Below are 21,204 nucleotides of genomic sequence, written 5' to 3'. Positions count from 1 at the left end.
CAAATTGATTCCGTGTCTGCAGCAGGGGGCTGATCTCTGGTCCTGTTCAGATCTGCAGCAGCAGCCAGCCCCATCCTCAGATTGACCTCTGGCTGCATCGCAGAAGTGTTGAATTGCTTGCTTGACCTTCCATTGTTTCACTTGTCTTCTCTTTCTAGGAGTCTAGCCTCAGTGCATTATGTGTTGAATCGTTAGACATGTCTGAGTAACATGGATACTGTAAGTGTAAACCTTTATTTTTTGCAAAAACGTTTGTACAAGGCGAGATTTCCAGCCATTGTCACGTTTTCCGTTGGAGACGGACATTGAACAAATCATGAACATTGGGTCTTCTTCCACTGTCCTAGTTACATCCAACTTGTTTTAGCTTCAACAAACAGCCAGCTGACCCAAACAAGAAATTGTTGCCAGTCCCATCAGTCAAAACAAAAGGTTGAGTACAGAATGGGTCTCAATGACAAATAGTTAAGACAAATCACAAGTTATGTTCTAAGATTACATGGTAATATTGTCAAGAGAACAGCAGATCTAGCTGTAAACAAAAATGGCTAGTGGTAATTTAGGCAATTAACAGTTTAAATCAAATATCTATTGTAAAACAAGATCTAACATCACTTGTACATTTTGTACTTAAAATAAAATCACACAAAAAAAATCTAATATTTACATTGCATTCAGTTGCATAAAATGCCACCTATTCTAGTTATTCTATTGCTGCTATACTGCTCATCTACAGCTGGGTCAGAAAATACTTGCACAGGATTAAACACCGTTGCCAGGTGGTTACCACACGACACAGCATTCATTGCACGTACAGAAAGTATGACTGTTTTCACCGTGACAAACTCAAAATTGAACACTAAATGAAAAATATGGTTGTGATGCCTTTTTTGAAAAGTAAGGTCTTGAATAACTTAAGGTGCTTAACATGGATACTGTCTAAGTGCCCTTGCAGTTGGTAATGGTTTTAAATAAGATACTGTGGATTTGATCAACAGACTGGTTGTCTTCCCTCTGGAAAGGGGACTGTGACTATAACAGGAGCTTAGCTAAACAATACTACGATCCAGAGGACTGGGGAAGAATTTGACAGTGAACCGGAGTAAGCAGAGTCAAATCATAGACTTTTGGTATAAAATACAATCTTTCATAGTGCATTTAAAACAACCAAATACTTTTTATTTTACACTCAGTTAACACTAGGCTACATCTATATAAAAATATGTCTAAATGCTATTTTGTGAATGTTGTAGTCCTGAGGAAGATCGTTAATCCCATTTTAACTGTACAGATAAAAGAGCATTTAAATCCCATCATTGACAATATACACAAAAAGCAATGTATACCAAAGGTATCATTACAAAATACTTCAAAATTAAAGCCAAGCAAATATTGTAATTGGATATGGGAGTGAAAACTTAAAAACAGATCAAATATGCAATGTTAACAGGCATCTTAAAGTTTAAAAAAATAATTATGTACAAAAAATATATACATCCCTTCCACAGACTGAGGCTTCTTTTTTCTTCAATTTTGAAACCTTTTCGCTCTTAAAGGGCATTAATCAAATTCAGCCAGCTAATTAGTGTACCTTCATAAAACCATCACACTTCAAAGAAAGCTGCTCCTGCAGAACTTCCAAGAATCAAGCTTCCCCCTTTTTGAAATTCAAGTTTCCCAATGTCTTTAAATTCTATTTTCCAAACAACTTGTTTCTACAAACTCATGTAGCCATGCGCTGAGTTGTGAGCTTGCAGAATTGGAGGCCGTGGAGTTGGTTGGAGGTCGGGGTGGCGAAGGTTTCAGTAGACTCTGGGGATGATGCGGTAGCGGACCTCTCGGCAGTAGTCGTCCCACGCCGAGCCGTACTTCCTCCTGCAGTGGGCCTCATCCCGGGCCTCCCGGTGGACCAGCAGGGTGGTTAGGTAGATCACATAGAAGTATGGCAGGATGTGGGTGAACCCTACAGGACGACCACAGACAACACACACTTCAGCGTCTCCACATATCAAGACGTGTAGATTTACTGGTCTGTTTCTGGTGCATGGTCAGCACAGCTCAGAAAAACAAATCAAACAAATTAACCAGCACCTGGTAACTAACCAGCTATGACTAACTCACCACAGGGTAGTGACCATGCCAGAGCCATGATGAGGTCACCCAGGTAGTTGGGGTGACGGACGAGCCCCCACAGACCAGACACCAGGAGACTCTTCCCCGTGGCAGTAGGGATGGTCTTCAGATCTGGAAAACACAGCAACAACATGACAGAGAATAACTTCATCCCTTTATCAAGGCAGGTGGCCTGCTAATGTTTATACAGGAATAAGACGTACTGGGATTGAGGACTTACGGGATAATGTAGGGTCTGAAGGATTTCTTCTGAAGGCGTTTTTCTGCGAGTTTGCTTTACGGAAGATGCTAAATCCAATGACTAACACGTGAAGACAACGTCATACTGTTACTCATACAACAAAAAGTACATTACAGATTACATGTAGGATTTATATAAACGTATGCCAAATGCCAAAACTAAAAAAATTCCTGTACTGACTAACCATTGAGAGTAACGATGCCAACGACCCAGGGCAGAGAGAGGTGGTTGGGGTGGTAAACCAGGTAGTAGGACTGTAGACTGAAGGTGAAGGGAACCCACATCAAGTCTCCAAACACCAGCATGAAGCCAAATCCAGCATGGGTTTTATCCATATAGCCCAGGACAGCCTCCTGGGGAGTAACAGTCAACCATCAGATTACATCCTACAACCAAATAAATAGAGACCAAATAAAACATTAGGCAGCAGTTTCTGTACCTCATGCCAGTAGGCATCAAGCACATAGAACAGGTGGAAGCAGTTGACCAGGATCATGGCTGGTGAAGGGTAGTCCAGGTTATGGAGTTTCATCTCAGCCAGAGCCATGGCAGCGTTGATCACCAGCTGGACAGAACACAGACGTCACAAGCCTGATTAAACGGACAGCAAAACAATCCATACACTACATGACCAAAGGTATGTGGACACCTGCTCATCGAACATCACTTTTCAAAATCATGGGCAATAATATGGAGTTGGTCCCCCTTTGCTGCTATAGCAGCTCTTCTGGGAAGGTTGTCCACTAGATGTTGGAACATTGCTGCAGGGACTTGCTTCCATTCAGCCACAAGAGCATTAGTGAGGTCAGGCAATGATATTGGGCAATTAGGCCTGGCTCGCAGTCGGCGTTTCAATTCATCCCAAAGGTGTTACATGGAGTTGAGGTCAGGGCTCTATGCAGAACAGTCAAGTTCTTCCACACCGATCTCAACAAACCATTTCTGTATGGACCTCGCTTTGTGCACAGGGGCATTGAGATGCTGAAACAAGAAAGGGCCTTCCCTAAACTGCTGCCACAAAGTTGGAAGCACAGAATGGTCTAGACTGTCATTGTATGCTGTAACGTTAATATTTCCCTTCACTGGAAGTAACAGGCTTAGTCCAAACCATGAAAAACAGCCCGAGACCATTATTCATCCTGCATCAAACTTTATAGTTGGCACTATGCATTGGGGCAGGTAGCGCTCACCTGATGTTGGACTGTGATTAATCACGCCAAAGAAAGCATTACCACTGGTCCAGAGTCCAATAGCTGCGAGCTTTACACCACTCCAGTCGACACTTGGCATTGTGCATGGTGATCTTAGGCTTGTGTGCGGCTGCTCGGCCATGGAAACACATTTCATGAAGTTCCAGAGGAGCAGTTCTTGTGCTGACATTACTTCCAGGGGCAGTTTAACACACTACAGTGAGCTTCTGTAGTGTGAGCTTGTGTGGCCGTTGTTGCTCCTAGACGTTTCCACTTATCAATAACAGCACTTACAGTTAACCGGGGCATCGCTAGCAGGGCAGACATCTTCAGTAAGGCCATTCTACTGCCAATGTTTGTCTGTCTATGTAGATTGCATGGCTGTGCTCAATTTTATAGACAGTACCAGTCAAAAGTTTGGACACACCAACTCATTCATTGGTTTTCCTTTGTTTTTACTATTTTCTACATTCCAGTTGACTACTTCATTATGCTGGTTGAGAGAACACCAAGAGTGTGCAAAGCTATCAAGGCAAAGGGTGGCTACTTTGAAGAATCTCAAATATATATTTTGATTTGTTTAACACTTTTTTGGTTACTACATGGTTTGTGTTATTTCATAGATTTAATGTCTTTCACTATTATTATTATTATTATTGTTATAATACAATGTAGTAAATGTTTTTTTTTTAAAGAGAGAAACCCTTGAAAGAGTAGGTGTCCAAACTTTTGACTGGTACTGTACCTGTCGGCAACAGGTGTGGCTGAAATAGCAGAATCCACTAATTTAAAGGGTTATCCACATACTTTTGTATATATAGTGCACCTCAGACAAACTAGCGCCAAAATTTACTGTAGTATGATTTTAGGATTTATTCTGTGTTGTTCACATTTACCACATAATGGGAAACTGAACACTGAGCTTGTTCTTTTTTGCAGTTGTGTGTGTGAGGAAATAAAAACAGTTTAATCTACACTAAATGGCTAATATACAGCTGAAAAGTACTTTAAATGGGAACATGTTTAGGTACACTAAACTTACCCAACCCATCAATCCTGGGCGCAGCTCACAGAAGTATTTGAGATCAAAGCCCTTGATCCGGGGGTTGAGTTCACTTCCCATGAAGAAGTCATAAATCACACTCCCTGAGGTGAGAACAGATTAATCATATTACATTACCCACTTGGGAGGCATCATGCCAATGGGCAGTACAGTAATCTTTGCCCTTAACCTTATGCTGGCCCATGCCATAATATACCGATATCATGGAATAAATCAGGCCTAGATTGTAGAAGCGTTTCTCTACCAGTGATAACTACACAAACACACCCACTCACCAGAGTTTCCTCCAGGGGCCAGCTGGTCCTGGGGTGCCCAGCGAGAGCGGACGTACAGATAGACACTGAGCAGGACAGAGAAGAGCAGGGAAGACACAGCCAGCTGGAGGAAGTGGCTGTGGATGTAGCCGAGGTCCACCCCCTGATGGACTGCAGCCCCCAGGGCAGCCACCGTCAGCACAAAGGCATGGAGGGCTGGTGGTGGAGGAGACATGCAGGGTTAATACACAGGAAGTTCTTCAACCAAAGGGTCTTTCCTTACATGAATTATATGTTAATGAAATACATCGGCATAGTGCTTTACTAGAGATCTCAATGTGCTGGGAGTAACTGACCAGTTAATTCCTTCAAAATGACAAACAAGAAGACATGAAACACAGGAGAATGTCTCACTGTTCATTCTGTACTTCAGCCACTCTCCATTCTTCAGGGGGATTCCTTCTACAACCTGGGGACATAAACACAGGTTGGACCATCATTCAACCTTACAGGAAATACATTATGAGAGGGATAATGTAGCTAGGACAGGGGACTTTTTGTACATGTTAAAAGCTTATATTATCCCCTTTCACTAATGTAAACACTCCTCAGACCTAGAGAACAGGATTTCATGGGAGCCATGTGATGAACGTTTCCTACATTCTCAAAAAGGCACGTGTGCTTCAACTGTATTCAGAAGGCAGATGAGCAGGAGAGGAAACTGAACAAAACCTCCCATTCTTACCTGTAGTGTTCCAGCGTGGACAGTAGCCTACTACTGCTGATTCCTCTCATTTCTGCCCTGGCTAAGGAGCAGAAACGAGGCGTGAGCGCCAGTCATGTGCTCTGTCCAGGTCACGGATGGGCGTCATTTGTATGGCCTGTACTTTAGGGGGGGTTGGTGTGTGTAGTCTTCAATCATGGTGGGAGTAGAATTCTGAGAATATGGTTGGCCCACTAGATCATCTATAGTTCAGTTCTGTGTTTTCCCCACAATGACTAGAACAGAGTAAGCTGATCCTACATGTGTGCCAGAAGAGCAGTGAGGTTATTGGTGATCACGTTACCTTTCCGACAGGCAGCACGTAGAGCAGGGCCTGGAAGAGGAACCAGAGGACCACCATGCCAAACACATGTGGATCCAACAGGGAGTCCAGGGCAGGCAGAGAGGGGGGGCTCATCAGGCTAGCATCCTCCTGACTGCAAACCACCATCAGTCCCAACACGGCCACAGGCAGGAACAGCATCATGCAGGACACTCCTGCAAACACAGGGGGGAAAGACACTGAGTGAATGGAGCCATAAGGTAGTCTGTCTGTCTTTTTTTTTCAACCAGTTACTGTCCCTCCCGAAATGCATTCTTGTCAAACAATGTGCATCCTAGTGCAATTTGATTGGCATAACAGTTTGCAGACTAGTACCCCTCCCCCTCACATTATCTATCCAGCTGGGAGAGGCACAGCAGCCACATTTCTCTGTTCCTCCTCTCACCTAGCCTCCCTCCAAACTCCAGCTCAGTGGTGATGGGGGCTGTGGCTGCTGCAGGCTTCAGCTCAGCGTCCTCCTCTGTCTGCTCAGCTGGCTTGGCGTCACCGTCATCCTTTCTGCGTCTGAGGTTGTAGCGGCTCTCTAATACCTTCTCTTGCTCCGCCTCTGCAGGTTTCTGGAGGTAGACATGGTTAGACACACAGTCAGGCTGAGTGGTGGTACTCACTTACACAGACATGGCTAACCCTCAGTGACTTAAGCTCATAGGGAACATAATGCACATCCATTCTATTTGCCACACAAATTATCTGTAGATTTGCATCTCTTAAAAAGGAAAAGTGAACACTTGTTATAGCAGGAAATACCACCATAAACCATTGTTTGTTTTTACTACAAGGTTGGCAGCGTTGTATGGGCATTCTAAGTATTCATTTAACAAACTATGAGCAAAGTCTTCACAAACTGCAATGAGAAGTTCTCAGAGCCTCTGAATAGAGCAGAGAAAAGAGGTAGCACATGTTCAAACAGCATGTGACTGACTTCTGGAACATTAGCAGGACCCTAAGTGGTGTGTGGCTCAGTCAGCTGGGGCTTGGTACAGGTTGAGTCTCCCATGCAGAGTCCTCCCAACACACAGGAGGTACAACATGAATCATGACATTCCTACATATAAAAGCCCATTCACAAACAAGCTAAATAAATAAGAATTTGTTCTAAACTGACTAGCCTAGTTAAATAAAGGTTACACACACACAAAAAAAGTTATTTTGTTGGCATTGAGAGTGAGAGAATCTCGTCTTAACTTTGGTCTTTCTTAAAAATAAAAATAAACTTGTTTATTTGTGTCCCCATTACCAGTAAAACCTAATCAAAACCTATTTCTTTGACTTACTCGCTGTGCTGTTCAGTTGATAATTTGTTCAGTCGTTTCATTCTCAACCAGGATTTTTAATGGAACGGCATTTGGGTGTTTGCGTGTCAAATAAGCTTGTTGACCAATCAGGACCTGAATATGACTGTACGTCACATAATAATTTAACACATCCATACATTTTTTTTTTTACATAGTTATCACACATCGGTTACACTCTCACTCATATGTCACAATGATTCATCAATACGTATGCTATGATGCTGGTGAAGTTGTCTCGAGCATCTACAGTGCTGGTCATTAAAAAAGAAGCTAGCTAGCTCATGGATGCAAACAATGTTCTTCCCCAAAAACAGCAAAACGACAATCTGTTTCAGTAGCTAGTTAACTAGCTATATAGTTAGCTAGCTGTCATCTAAAATAACGCTCATTTATAAGACAGTTCTTATTTGATTAATGGGCGGACCCATCTATGTGAAGCTAGCCACAATAAGGATTAGCCACAATAGTGGACTTTGTGGTTAGCCTTCAAAATAAAAGTATATCATAATTATACTATTTGCATCACTGTCAATGACATACTTTTATTTTGAAGGCAAACAGCAAATTCTACCATTGTGGCTAGCTTCACAACACAGTCAGATCAAGCCTCACTAGCCAGATGAAGCTAGCTGGCTGCTTATAACATTAGCTTTGGGCAACAGGGATAAGTAGCTGGCTTGCTATTTATTTTCATGAACTAAAGTTCAATTTCAATAGGTGAACAACAATACTTACAAGGATTCCTAAATCATTGCTAATAATAATGAAAATAACTGCAGTTTCTACTGATCATTGTTATCAGGCTGGTTGTATTGGTGCAAGCTAGGTACCAAGCTAAAGCTAGCTACCCCAGAAGTTAAGGTTGAACTAATTATGCTTTATTACCAACGCAGTACTGTAAAAACATGACCGGTGTTTGCAGACTTTTTTGTACAGCTTTGAGTGCTACTCTATCTTTTTTGACACGCAAAGACCCAAAACGGCACGCCTTCGTATGCATGTCATGAAGCGAATAGCAGTGACGCCATTACTGTGTAACTCCGGTAGGGCAACATTGGGAAAATAGCGTACTTGGTAGTGTTAACCGGTGCTCAACCAGTTGGCGAAAGCCAACACCACCCACGACAGAGAACGGTTGATTGTCAAGGGCAATAAAATCCATTATCTTGGCTTTAACGGATTTCACCTTCGAGTTGTCTCACTGAAATTTTGTTACTCTTTCAAATGACTGCTCGACTTGTTGCTCGATCCACACAGCAGACATTATAGGCTAGTATATGAATGCTGTATTGCACGTATAGCGCAACATTTTACGCGTTGTCATTACGCCATGTACCTACGTTATATAGGTATGAACGTCAGCTTTGACATCGGTTTTGCACATCGGTGTTAAACTAGACATCGGCCGATACCATGTTGGCTTTTTTACCTAATATTGTCCGATTACGATATGTTTGATATATCGTGCGTCCCTCGTTACAAGTCTAATGCCAAACTTGCATACAGCCCAAAAAACATTTAATTTTGTTCTAGGAGCATTGACATCATTATGGATAGATGCAAACGTTTAAAAAAATATAGAAAAATATGTACTTTATCTAAAGTCTCACCTCATCGACTTTGTCAGCAGTATCATTCTCTTTGTTTTCATGCTTGTGGCCATTGTTCTCAACTGGCCTAGTCTGTGGTAAATGGAATGAGGGAAGCAAAACGTCAACATGAGGAAAAAGGAACGCGATGACAAACAATACGGAAAAAGAGGCACACGTGTCACTATGTAAAGATGGACCCACTGGTCACACATACACAAAAAGTTTAAAAATATTTATTATTTATTACATTTTATTAGCCAACACTTGATCTACTATCAAATAATGCCACCTCTGAGGTCATGCGTTTTACAGTGCATTCTGAATACAACACACATGCAGCAGAGCAACACTCAAAAACAAAAAGCCATTCTAAATCCCAGCAGTGTGTGTGACATGTGTTCCTCACCACAGGGCTGAGTCTGATCTCCAGCACTTCTTTCATTTTGGGCTCCTTGCGTGCAGCAGGCGTCTCTGTGGCGAAGGTGCCACTGGTGGTGCGAGACGAGGAGCGCCGGGTGGTCCTGGCTGGAGAACGGGAACGACTGCGCCGCCGCGACGGAGAGCGGGAGCGAGAACGACGGCTTGGTTTAAAGCCAGTTGGATTCTGGAACATAAGTTGTCACATTTAGCAAGGTTACAAACTTGTTATTACATAGCTGAATTTAGAAAGGCCAGCACCAATGGCGCAATCAACATATCATAAGATAATATTTGAGTAAAATAAGATCAAAATTCCTGAATCTTGTCAAGATAGAGAAATTCCATCCATCTGTGTCATGTCATCAGTGACATGGTTGCCATGGAGATAGAGAGTGCTCCTACCTTCATGTCAGCCTCTCTGAGCTCCAGCTCAGTGCCATCCTTGTAGATGACGGTGTAGAGCTGAATCTTGGCATCGTAGCTCAGCACCTTGACTTCGTAGAACAGGCTGCTACCAGGCCAGCGGCCCATCACCATGTCCCCACTCTGAAACCTAGTACCCAGCATCCTCATTTACCTGACGGAGAGAGAGAGAGAGCATGTTAAAAACCAGGGGAGTATCATGGGGTGGTCTAAGCCACTGCCACATGTATAATGTAGCGCTGCCAGGATGGGTTCAAATCAGGGATGTTTCTCTCTCCCTTTCAAATACAAGAGGGTTTTGAAACTGCAGTCTCGCTCAAACTTCCGTTTTCATGACTGGGCTTATAAAAGTAAGTTTCACTCCAGTACCAGCTTTCTGAGGAGCTGCTATCGTGCTGTCTGACAGGTGATAGGCTATTCCACTCCTCAAACTAGGATCTGTATGCTGTGCTCATGTGATAAATAAGATACATGACGACTAAGGAAAATACAAGCTTATTTAATTCCACCCATAGACTGATAAGCAACCGCGGTCAAATGTATGTAATAGCTAAACGTTAACATCCCTAATTACAATGATCCACTTTTTCAGATGAATTGGGTGTGCATATCAAAACGGTCTACGACGGGGACAACTTTTCTTCCAGACATTTCCCCAATCACACTAGATTCAGGCAGATTAGGCTAGATGAGACATTCACAGTGTGCATTAAGAACATGCAAATGGGGGACAGAAGAGCACAAGACTTGACACAATGGAGCAGTGAGGTCAGCGGTATGGAAGGGGATGCAGAGCTCACAGAATTGCTGACGTTCCCATCCCCACGAGAGTTAACTCTGTAGTTTTAAAACTAGTCATTGCCATTCCTGTCCCCTTTATCACTCTCTCAATAGCATTTGTACACAGAATTCCAGTAATGTTCAGGTAACATCAGAAACTGCATTTTAGAAGTTTAATAGAAGTTGTGCTCCCATGTCTACCCATGTCAAATCAACAAGTGAAAGCCTGCTCTGGTTATACAACTGTTCTTGCCACGGACTATTTAAAACACATACACACTATGAAAACATAGTCCCTGTGAATATACATATTAAATAGAGGGGTAAAACTGTAGACTTGAAGTGCCTGACATACTTGGACAACTCAGTCCTTGTAATGATCACAAGCAACCATTCACTGGTATGTGTCATTTTTCATCAAAAAAGTCAAAATGGTATGTTACATCACAGCTGCTGAAATATATGCAATTTAATGAATGCAAAACCCTGCTGTCCTGGCGTCCCTGTTGAATTCCTCCATATGGTTAAAGGTCTAGCTAGCTAAACGTTGCGGACAGGATACCCTACTCCAGGAAAGATGCCAGCTTTGATGTGGTGGGAGCTTCGTAAGTCAGGCCCTGGTCTTTTGTTTTGTGCCATACCTCAGACACAGCCCTTTAAAAGACATTTTAAATTAAAGCCGTTTCAATCACTTTATGAAGAACTTAAACAGTCCTAGCTAATCAAAAGAAAGTTCACCAAACCACCGCCAGGTGTTCATTAGAGAAGTTTAACCAAAGACTTGTCTGTGGTTCAACCGTCCAATTAGTTGTTTTTGTTGCCATCCATCTTAATGTCAGCTAACAGTTAGGGGCGTTTTCACATATGACATTCGGTACCCTGGTTCGGTTTCCTGGAGCGTTTGGGAGAATTTGACGGAATACGTTTTACTTTCACAAGACCTGAAAACCACCGTTTTAGTGCGTGATTAGCAAGGCGCCTTCTACCTGACGTTAGCGAGCGCGCTTGTGTCCAACTCGCAGAAAAGCTCCACGCGACTCGCGCTGCCGAGTCACAATAACCCCGTGCTCGGTGGTTGTGGATCCTGGACCCACACAGCTCCAGGATCTGTTTGCGTTTCACACATGATTTATAGCCCGACATCGGGGTGCCAAACACTACAGGACACGGGGTCGTAGGGGATTTGTGAAAGCGCCCTAAATGATGGTGCACGCAAGTCAGTTGTGAACATATTCCAGAGATTTAGCCTAAATTATAACATTTAAATGAAAACATGCAGACAGTTGAATATATAACATTAACCAGCACACCAGAGTGATGAGTAACCAAAAACTAGCGTTACCTAGCAACACGGTTGGGTTGGAAGAGCAGTCCCAAACGGTAGCTACAGGTTGTAGCTAACTACCGGGACCCCAACTAACGGTATTCCAAAATATGAGGCAATGTACAAATAAATAACCGCTCGCAAGACGGCTAGCTAGCTAACGTTCGCTAGATTTGTGTTAATGTTAGCCGTCTCTACTCCGTTAAAGTTCATTGTAATAGCTTCAAGTGACAGCGGGTGGAGGGAAAATGCCATGCATTCAAATCCCCGCTAATGCTGGCTAGCTACGCAACGTAAACTAGCAGGCTGCTTAGTGGTAAGTCGGGTATGTTAGATAACATTAGCTAGCTAACGTTTCAGGGCATGTTTACATTTTTGCAATTGTAATCATTGCACCGACGCTTTAACATGTGCAGACAATAGATAGGTAGTTAGCTAGCCTATTCATTATAAGCAGTTAGGTTATTAGCGAAATTGCTCAGCTGCAGCGCAGGTGTTACTATTCTGATCCCACGGCCACGCAGCCCAAAACAGTCAATACCATAACGTTCAGCGACCAAGTTCTCAGGAAAGACATTTAAAGTGGCCACATTCATGCACAATCAATTATAAAATTAATTAACGCCCTTACCCTCAGATAACACGTACAACTCAAATTTGGAAAATAACATAGATATCCCTTTAAAACCTGGAACGAAAGTGAATCGCACGCTAACGTACGTTCAAAAACTGCAGCTAAATGTCGAGCCAATTCTCCCTCCCTCTATCCGCCAAGCCCACCACTCAATAGGATGGCGCGAAGCCCGCTGATTGGCTACAACGCTATTCTTTTTAAATTATTTAATTTTCTGATTGGTCGCCAGAGGATTTTAACAGAGTGCGGATTGGTAGTAACCGGCGTGTCCTACGGTTTTCTTTGTTTATGGTGTCAGACGTCTACCAGCGCCGGACAAAATGGAGGAAATTATGTTTTAATCTGTGGGAGATATACTTTTTACTACAACAAAGATTAACTCATGTTTAATTAGATGAATTGTTCATGACAGCAGCATAATGTATGCATGGAAAATACTATGACACCATACTTTCTGGATTTGTAGTCAAATTGTAAAGCATATACATGTTTAATTTAATACAAATAAAAGCATATTAGTATTTTGAGTTTAAACAGTAACAATTCACAATTAAAAATCCCCAAACCTGTAAAGAAATGTCTCAGGTAGCTTTGTTACAGGCTGTTGATTACTCATGAAACAAACACCTGTTGAAAGATCTTAGCATTAGATGGCACAGGTCACCAACACATAATTTCCCAACTTTCTATTGTACTCATGCATTCTAGACCAGAGCAGATGTTTAATCTAATTCAAGCCCAGGGTATATAGTGCTTGTTCTTTCATCTAGCTGAAACTAAATTAGAAGAAACAGCGCAGAACCAGTGGGATATACCTCTATCAACCAAATAATGTCTATATGAGATCAAGTTCACATTCACATATTTTTGCAGGGTTGCTTTCAACTTTACAAACCAGCTGGTGTTATCCTCACAATATGAAGCTCTGATTAATCTTCAATTTCAACACATTGCTCTGACTGACTGTACAACTGTGATTTTAATTTAGGATGTCGCTTTATAGGCTTAGAATGATTGCAAAACCACATTCAAGGAATCAGACATTGCAAGAAAATGTTGAAACATGCTGATTATGAAGGAATGTTGTAAGTCGCTCTGGATAAGAGCGTCTGCCAAATGACTTAAATGTAAATGTAATGTTAAATTAATGAAGGAGGATTATCATGAAACCAGTGTTGTAAAGTACTTAAGTAAAAATACTTTAAAGTACTACTTAAGTAGCTTTTTTAGTATCTGTACTTTAAGATTGATATATTTGACTACTTTTACTTCACGTCATTCCTAAAAAAAACTGAACAGAACAAAAGTTCTGATGAAGGCCTTGAGGCCGATACGTAAAGATTATTAAAGAGCATTGATACTTTCAAGAGCAGTGCAAGGATTTCTTCTTTTTTCTCACTTCACTACATTCCTAAATAAAATAATTTACTCCATACATTTTCCCTGACACCCAAAAGAACATGTTACATTTTGAATGCATAGCAGGACAGGAAAAGGGTCCAGTTTACTTGCTTATCAAGAGAACATCCCTGGCCATCCCTACAGCCTCTGATGTGGTAGATTTACTAAACATACATGCTTTGTTTGTAAATTATGTCTGAGTGTTGTAGAGTGCCCTTGACTTTCTGTCAATTTAAAAAACAAGAACATGGCACCATCTGGTTAACTACATAAAAGTAATTTGAAAAGATTTTTACTTTTGATACTTAAGTGTATTTCAGCAATTACATGTACTTTTGATATATTTTTTAGCCCCTTTTCGATCTTGTCTCATCGCTCCAACTCCCCAACCAGCTCGGGAGGTGAAGGACGAGTCATGCGTCCTCCAAAACATGACCCGCCAAGCCGCGCTTCTCAACACCCGCCTGCTCAACCCGGATGCCAACCACATCAATGTGTTGGAAGAAACACCATTCAACTGATGACCGAGGTCAGCCTGCAAGCACCCGGGCTGCCACAAGGAGTCACTAGAGCGCGAAGAGCCGAGAAAAGCCCCCCAGCCAAACACTCCCCTAACCCGGACGACGCTGGGCCAATTGTGCACCGCCCTATGGGACACCTGATCACACCCGGTTGTGACACAGCCTGGGACTTTAGTGACGCCTCTAACACTGCAATGCAGTGCCTTAGACCACTGTGTCATTCGGGAGGCCCTCTACTTTTGATACTTAAGTATATTTAAAACCAAATATTTTTTTACTTTTACTCATGTAGTATTTTACTGGGTGACTTTCATTTTCACTTGAGTCATGTTCTATTAAGGTATCTTTACTTTTACTCAAGTATGACAATTGGGGACTTTTCCCACCACTGCATGAAACATTATCTTGTGCAGCAAAAGCAATGATTGCATGGAGAGTGAAAACAACTGAGCAGAGGTGTCAAATCATTCACAGTTCATGACTACGTAAAGATTTAGAAAAAATAAAAATAATCTCTACTGCCCAATTACAGCGTTCTCAGCCCTCTCTCTCCCTCTGAGTTCATGAAGCCAAGCAGCCGCTTAGGGTCTTCCTGTTTTACAGCAGTTTCCGCCCTTGCAGAGCATTCGCTCTACTCCGGCTGCAACACCAAAACCTCAAATGCGACTTCTCAGCCCTCCTCCAGGAAGTGTCTTTATACAGTTCATTATGTTGAAAACAACTGCACACAATAGTAGACTCCCACTGTGAGATCTTGTCACCCATGTGAAAAGAAGCAGCAAGACCAGATGCAGATGACTGGTTGCGCTTAGCAATTGTGATGGGCTCGGGCTCAGACAGAAAACGTGTCTGTTAATGGGGTGTGAAATAGTGATGTAAGGGCCGATGTGATTGGAGTAGGCCTGCTGAAAATTCCCTAGACCTACTCAAGGAACAAGTGGCAAGGGAGTAACTAACACGTCGGACTGAATTGTAACGCTGGTTCAGTCTTATGACAATCCCTATACAGTAATGACCTCTTTATACTCAACATCTGCAGAGTATTCAACACTGAAACGAAGAGTAAAACAAGGCTGATAATAACCATGTGACAAGAAGAGTCCAAGGTGCTCGCCGAAGCTCAATTTCAGTATTTCTGCTGAATCATCGTTATCAAGCTTTTTAATATTTGATGAATGCCATGTATATATAGCAGGTATGCTATCCCACACATTATCTTTGGTGCAGATCTAAACAGGTTATTTTCAAAGGCCGGGAAGAACTCAGAGAAACTGCTGATGCAGCACAAGTCTTTGGATCAGTCTCAGAGATACTGTGCATCATATTCTGTCCCACAGGAGAGAATTATCCAGATTAAAAAGTTGTAGGAATTAGTTATTGAAACCATGTTAATTTAACAACACACAATTCAAATGTACTTTTTGATCATGTATTGCAATTTTTTATTTTACTCGCTCAAACAAAACAATGTTAGCATGTAAGAAAATTGTAATTAACATGAGAATGGTATGATACAATTTGAATAAAATAAAAAATAAAGGAAGCTGATAAATTAATTTCAGAGACATTCAGTTTAATTTCTCCCGCATGATTTTTATTATGTCCACCAGCTTCAGTTCCCTCAGTAAATGGCAAAATCTGAGTTTGGGGACAAAAATCAACAATTTGATATCAAATGTTTTCAATTTAGAGGATATATTTATTTTCAGATTTCCAAGCGCCAAGAACCTAAACCGCTCTGCAACATACAAATGGCATGAGGAAAATACAACCTGTCTGTACTTTGAAACGGATATTATTCTCCCTTTAAAATAACTATACCAGGATGCAAAAAAAGAAGAAGATTTTGACAGTTCCTAGTATTATTACTGGTCTTTAAATCTGTTACATATTAAATGCAAATTCAGAACAAGGCACAAACCATGAAGATTACAAACAGAATTATCCGTAGATACGAATGATCCTTGATCAGAACGTTTCACTACTCAATCCAAAGAAATCGATATATAGATATGTATCCTTCTCTTGACAATGATGAAACAAAAGGCGACTCAGTAGAGCGTGACGTGTGTAGGAGGAGATTGTAGCTGAAACCTTTGGTGCGATAGTCACACTCTTGGCGATGGCTGCATCTTGTAAGCAGGTTCATCATAGTATCATGAATTTCGATGGGTTTATAAAGTGCAATCGATGCTGTAAACACTCGTGTGCAAACCTTCCTATGCTTTGATCCAGAGAGAATTAAATGAGTTGTGTTTGAGCAAAATACACACAAGGGGAGTGTTTTGAATAATGCTCACCACCACACCTCAGCTGTTGCCATGACATAACCCTGATCAAAGTCGATCCCCTTACCAGCAAATCAAGAGAATAGAAGCAATAGAGGTTTACATTGAAGACAGTTCTTTCTTTCACACCAGTCTCAGGTTGACTTGGTTTCTCTTAGTTGATTGTACATCGAGATTATTAGGAAAGCGAACTCGGCACTGTACACAAAATGTTTTGTTTTGAAAAGGAAACATTTTTCAATGAAAAGTTGTTGCCATTCCTATGACCAAATGAGTCAAACAAGGTGGGCCATTATCAGAACTTCAAATTAAAGGGGAGGAAATAAAGGCGTTTAAAAAATAAAAATAAATCATCATTAAGCGCAAGTGAAACACTTAACTTAATGGCACAAGCATGTCCATGGATACATCATGCAGACAAACCTATTTCTGGGGTGTCCCTCACACCCCTCTTCATTACTAGTTCTTTCAAATGCAGCAACAAAAAAAATAGAATATAGAATTTAGCTGCAATATCAATTAAAAGATACAGTAGCCTTGAATCCCAAAAACAAAATACCATGAATTGAAAAAAATAATGGCATGCCTCAGTAAATTCAGTACATAAATGGCTATAAACTGGGAGGGTCTGTTCAACCATCTCTTCTCAACCCATCTGTTTCACACAGTTACAATCTATGGAGGAGATGGATATAGTGGAAAGGAGGAGATACTGTCACACAGTCACATCCTTAACGGGTGTTCAGAATGGAGTTAAAAGAACACAAACATTTAAAAGGAATAATGTGGGGGAAATTCAACCCAGATGCTACACTTATTGCTTATAAACCAATGGACAATAATTCAATTTCGTGGCAGCCTCACGACCCTCACCGTACAAAACCTTACATGCACCAAAAATCGTCCAGAAATTGCGAGGGAGAGAGAGAGAGAAAAGAGTTCAGCTCATAATAACAGTACAGAGATTTCAAATAGCTCCATCTCCAGATCTGGTCACGGTTATTTTAGTATTATTAACCATCACTAATTGACAGAGGTTGTTTGGTAAAGAGCTACAATGATTGACATTTAGAAAGGCATACCCTTTGTGACTGTCTCATCAGCCTGCAACACACAGAAATGCAGAACAGTAGCTCGTTATAGAAAAAAAAAAGATAATGATATTCGGATACTAAGCCAAACAGACCAAGAGACAGACCATCATGTAAAGAAAGAGTTGATTAAGCTACTTGATATGGCCATAGTTTACATTAAAACAGACATGATTGAAAGACTTCTAGATATCGTTTTTTCGTCATTTGTACATATTCAGGTTAAAATTGTATTTGAGGAAGACTAGCTTTACAGAGTCCTGCAGCAGTAGACTATACCAAGTCCATCAGTCAGTCCTTCATTCACACCCAGAGGCTCCCTCCTATGGCCCTATGGGGAACTGAGTTCTACTTCCCTTATCCTCCTGCCTCCACACTTCACACTCACCCACTAAATGTGTCTTTTCACTATGAAATCACAATTGCACGCTAACTGTTCCAATTCTTAGTGTAAATGCTGTCTGTTTGATTTCTCACACTTCAATGGTTAGTACAGTATACAGTTCAATATTAGTTCGTTTTTTTATTTGTTGATTTTCCTTGTTTTCTTGTGTTATCGACAAAGGGAGAAATCTTTGCATAATGACAGTCACTCCTCTTTTAAGACTGTGTCCTGTCCTCCAGGTGAGGCTGCGGGGAAATGGCAGGAACGGCCAGGCTTCACAAGATGGACGCCAGCAGTGCTTCCCATGCTACACGCCTCCCGCTCTCCCTCGGCCTCCCGCTCTCCCTCGTCCCCAGCTGTGTGTGACGCTGTTCTGCCGACAAAACACTGTCTTCTGTATTAATACGGTTATTATTGTTATCGTCGCTACCTTTTTAGACTTTTTTTGTTTTCCTTTTTGGGTTCTTTATAAGATTGTCCTATCTGAAGTTGACCTGTCGCAGATGTCCAGTAATGGATGTAATGCACAGGCAGGTGAGATCCTTCTACGCCATGTTCGACTTTCCCAGCTCCTCCCTGATGGCTGTGGACAGACAAACAACATGTCAGTTATATGGTGGTTTGTGTTGTCTTTGGTGTGATATGCAGTGCGTGAATGGTGCAATGCTGATTCTCTGATGACAAAGGTACAGTAGGCCTCAACTGAACGCAAGATCTTCCTGTGCTTTGAGGAACTTATTTCACGCCCTGTCACCTATTACGTGGCAGAAGCCCTGGCCGTGACCCCACTCTCCGAGGGCATCATATGGGGGGTTGGGACATGCACAAAACACGTTTCCAATTCACACCTCACACTCGTACAGGTTACCCACTTGTACATGCAGTGGAACAGGTCAAATATAAAGCGCCCTCTGTATGTGCATCAGGTTGCTCAAGCAATCAGTTACCATCAATAAGTTCCTCTTTCAGCTTCGACAACTCCTTCCTCATCTCGTCCAGAATGTCCTGAAAATAAGGTTGCAAAGACAATTAGAGACAAAACACAGTGGAAAAACAAAGCATTTGTTTCAAACAGGCACTTTGGACATGTGAAATGGATTGAAACTTGCACCAAAGCAGAGGGACGGAACAGTGACATTAGCATCAGTGAGAGATACTGTCCCAGAGAGCTGAATGAGTGTAAGTAAGCCCATAGTGTTACCACTCTGTGTTACTCCTCTGTCTCTGACTGAGGCTGCTGCTGTGGGCACAGATAGGGAGGGTATAAGGAGAATCTGCACTTATCTAACAGACTCATTCATAGGGGAGGAGGGAGGGATTGCCCCAGCATGGGACACAGTCATTGGGCACACCCTCTCAGGACTCTGTAGTATGCTGTGTAAAATACTACAGCTCCACTGTTCTGCCAGCAAACAGCAAGTCTGTCCTCTGAATACCTGTTTTAATCTGTCGTAGTCGAGACCTTCTGTTGGCACCCCGTTGGCACTTAGGGATCCAGTCGGTGTGGTTGTGGACTTCGGTCTGTAGATGAGATAAACAGAAACAGTTACAGTAGTATACCGACATTGGGGCTGTAGTCGAGGGGGAGGTCAGAAGTCGCTCTTGGAGGAAAACCAGACAGAAAAGTATCTACTATGGCTGGGTTATTCCCCTCTACATTCTGCATTCACTCATCACACTTCAATCACTTAAAAAAACAAACAGTTACATAAGCATTTTTTGCAACTACAAAGGTAAACAACTTGAAAGAAAGTGCAAATTCATTCAAATTGACAGTTTGATTTCAAAACACAGCAAGAAACATAGGAAGTTAAAAAATTTAACACACAGAGAAAATTGTCATCATACCCCAACATTCATTCTTTAAAATTCAGTATTGGGAAATTGATCTACAAATCTGGCAAGGTAGAGAATAATGTACAATAATGATTTTCATATCCATGTGTCAAAATTGATAACTACACTAGTTGAAAACAGCTGAGCACATTTGACAGGGTACCTAACCCTTTGCCCACATTCAGTATAAGGTCCTTTCATTAACTTGATTTGTTAGTTTGTGTATCATTATGCTCTGAGCAAACTGAATCTATACTGAACAAAAGATTCTCTGGTCAAATGAAACCGAGATTGAACACTTTGGCCTGAATGCCAATCGTCACGTCTGGAGGAAACCTGGCACCATCCCTACGGTGAAGCATGGTGGTGGCTGCATCATACTGTGGGGATGTTTTTCCGTGGCAGGGACTGGGAGACTAATCAGGATCAAGGGATAGACGAACAGAGCAGACAGATCCTTGATGAAAACCTGCTCCAGAGGACCTCAGGACCTCAGACTGGGGCGAAGGGTCACCTTCCAACAGGACAACGACCCTAAGCACACAGCCAAGACAATGCAGGAGTGGCTTGGGGAGAAGTCTCTGAATATCCATGAGTGAAACCGATCAAACATCACAGGAGAGACCTTAAAATAGCCGTGCAGCGACTCTCCTCATTCAACCTGACAGAGCTTGAGAGGATTTACAGAGAAGAATGGGAGAAACTCCCTCAAATACAGGTGTGCCAAGCTTGTAGGCTGTATTTTCTACCAAAGGTGCTACGACAAAGTACTGAGTAAAGGGTCTGAATATTTATGGAAATGTGCTATTTAATTTTTTTATTCATACATTATGGAGTATTGTGTGTAGATTGATGAGGAAAACCCCCCAAATTTAATCAATTTTAGAATAAGGCTGTAACGTAAAAAAATGTGGAAAAAGTCAAGGGGTCTGAATACTTTCCTAATGCACTGTAAATTACGCAAAATGCAACAATTTCAAAGATTTTACTGAGTTACAGTTCATATAAGGAAATCAGTCAATTGAAATTGATTCATTAGGCCCTAATCTATGGATTTCACATGACTAGGAATATAGATACACATGTTGGTCACAGATACCTTAAAATAATTTTAGGGGTGTGGATCAGAAAACTAGTCAGTATCTGCTGTGACCAGCATTTGCCTCATGCAGCGTGACAACTCCTTTGTATAGATTTTATCATGCTGTTGATTGTGGCCTGTGGAAT

The 21,204-nt window shown here is 41.7% G+C and overlaps 2 protein-coding genes across 5 annotated transcripts in view; both read right to left on the bottom strand.

Moving 5' to 3' along the window:
* Nucleotides 1-215: 215 nt before the first annotated feature.
* On the bottom strand, nucleotides 216-12,577 carry LOC135557644 (delta(14)-sterol reductase LBR-like). The gene is made up of 14 exons (XM_064991120.1): nucleotides 12,453-12,577; nucleotides 9,697-9,871; nucleotides 9,281-9,478; nucleotides 8,893-8,964; nucleotides 6,373-6,544; nucleotides 5,949-6,142; nucleotides 5,296-5,350; nucleotides 4,903-5,097; nucleotides 4,607-4,710; nucleotides 2,814-2,939; nucleotides 2,559-2,727; nucleotides 2,354-2,434; nucleotides 2,122-2,244; nucleotides 216-1,963 (listed from the first exon to the last, which is right to left on the bottom strand). The coding sequence occupies exons 2-14, from the start codon at nucleotides 9,865-9,867 to the stop codon at nucleotides 1,803-1,805; spliced, it is 1,821 nt and encodes a 606-aa protein (XP_064847192.1). The 5' UTR covers nucleotides 9,868-9,871; nucleotides 12,453-12,577; the 3' UTR covers nucleotides 216-1,802.
* A 3,223-nt stretch (nucleotides 12,578-15,800) lies between these two features.
* The window catches only part of LOC135557643 (protein enabled homolog), a 145,675-nt gene continuing 140,271 nt past the window's right edge, over nucleotides 15,801-21,204 (bottom strand). For all 4 annotated transcript variants that reach the window (XM_064991115.1, XM_064991117.1, XM_064991118.1 and 1 more), the window contains 3 exons: nucleotides 19,578-19,662; nucleotides 19,089-19,146; nucleotides 15,801-18,724 (listed from right to left, as the gene is read on the bottom strand). In XM_064991115.1, the coding sequence (XP_064847187.1) occupies nucleotides 18,687-18,724; nucleotides 19,089-19,146; nucleotides 19,578-19,662 (181 nt within the window). In that variant the 3' untranslated portion in view covers nucleotides 15,801-18,686. The remainder of the gene's footprint in view (nucleotides 18,725-19,088; nucleotides 19,147-19,577; nucleotides 19,663-21,204) is intronic.

Source organism: Oncorhynchus masou, chromosome 16 (genome assembly GCF_036934945.1).
Source record: "Oncorhynchus masou masou isolate Uvic2021 chromosome 16, UVic_Omas_1.1, whole genome shotgun sequence".
NCBI classification, from domain to species: Eukaryota; Metazoa; Chordata; class Actinopteri; order Salmoniformes; family Salmonidae; genus Oncorhynchus; species Oncorhynchus masou.
Note: the sequence above shows the minus strand (reverse complement) of the source record. Positions and strands in the feature narration are given on the sequence as shown.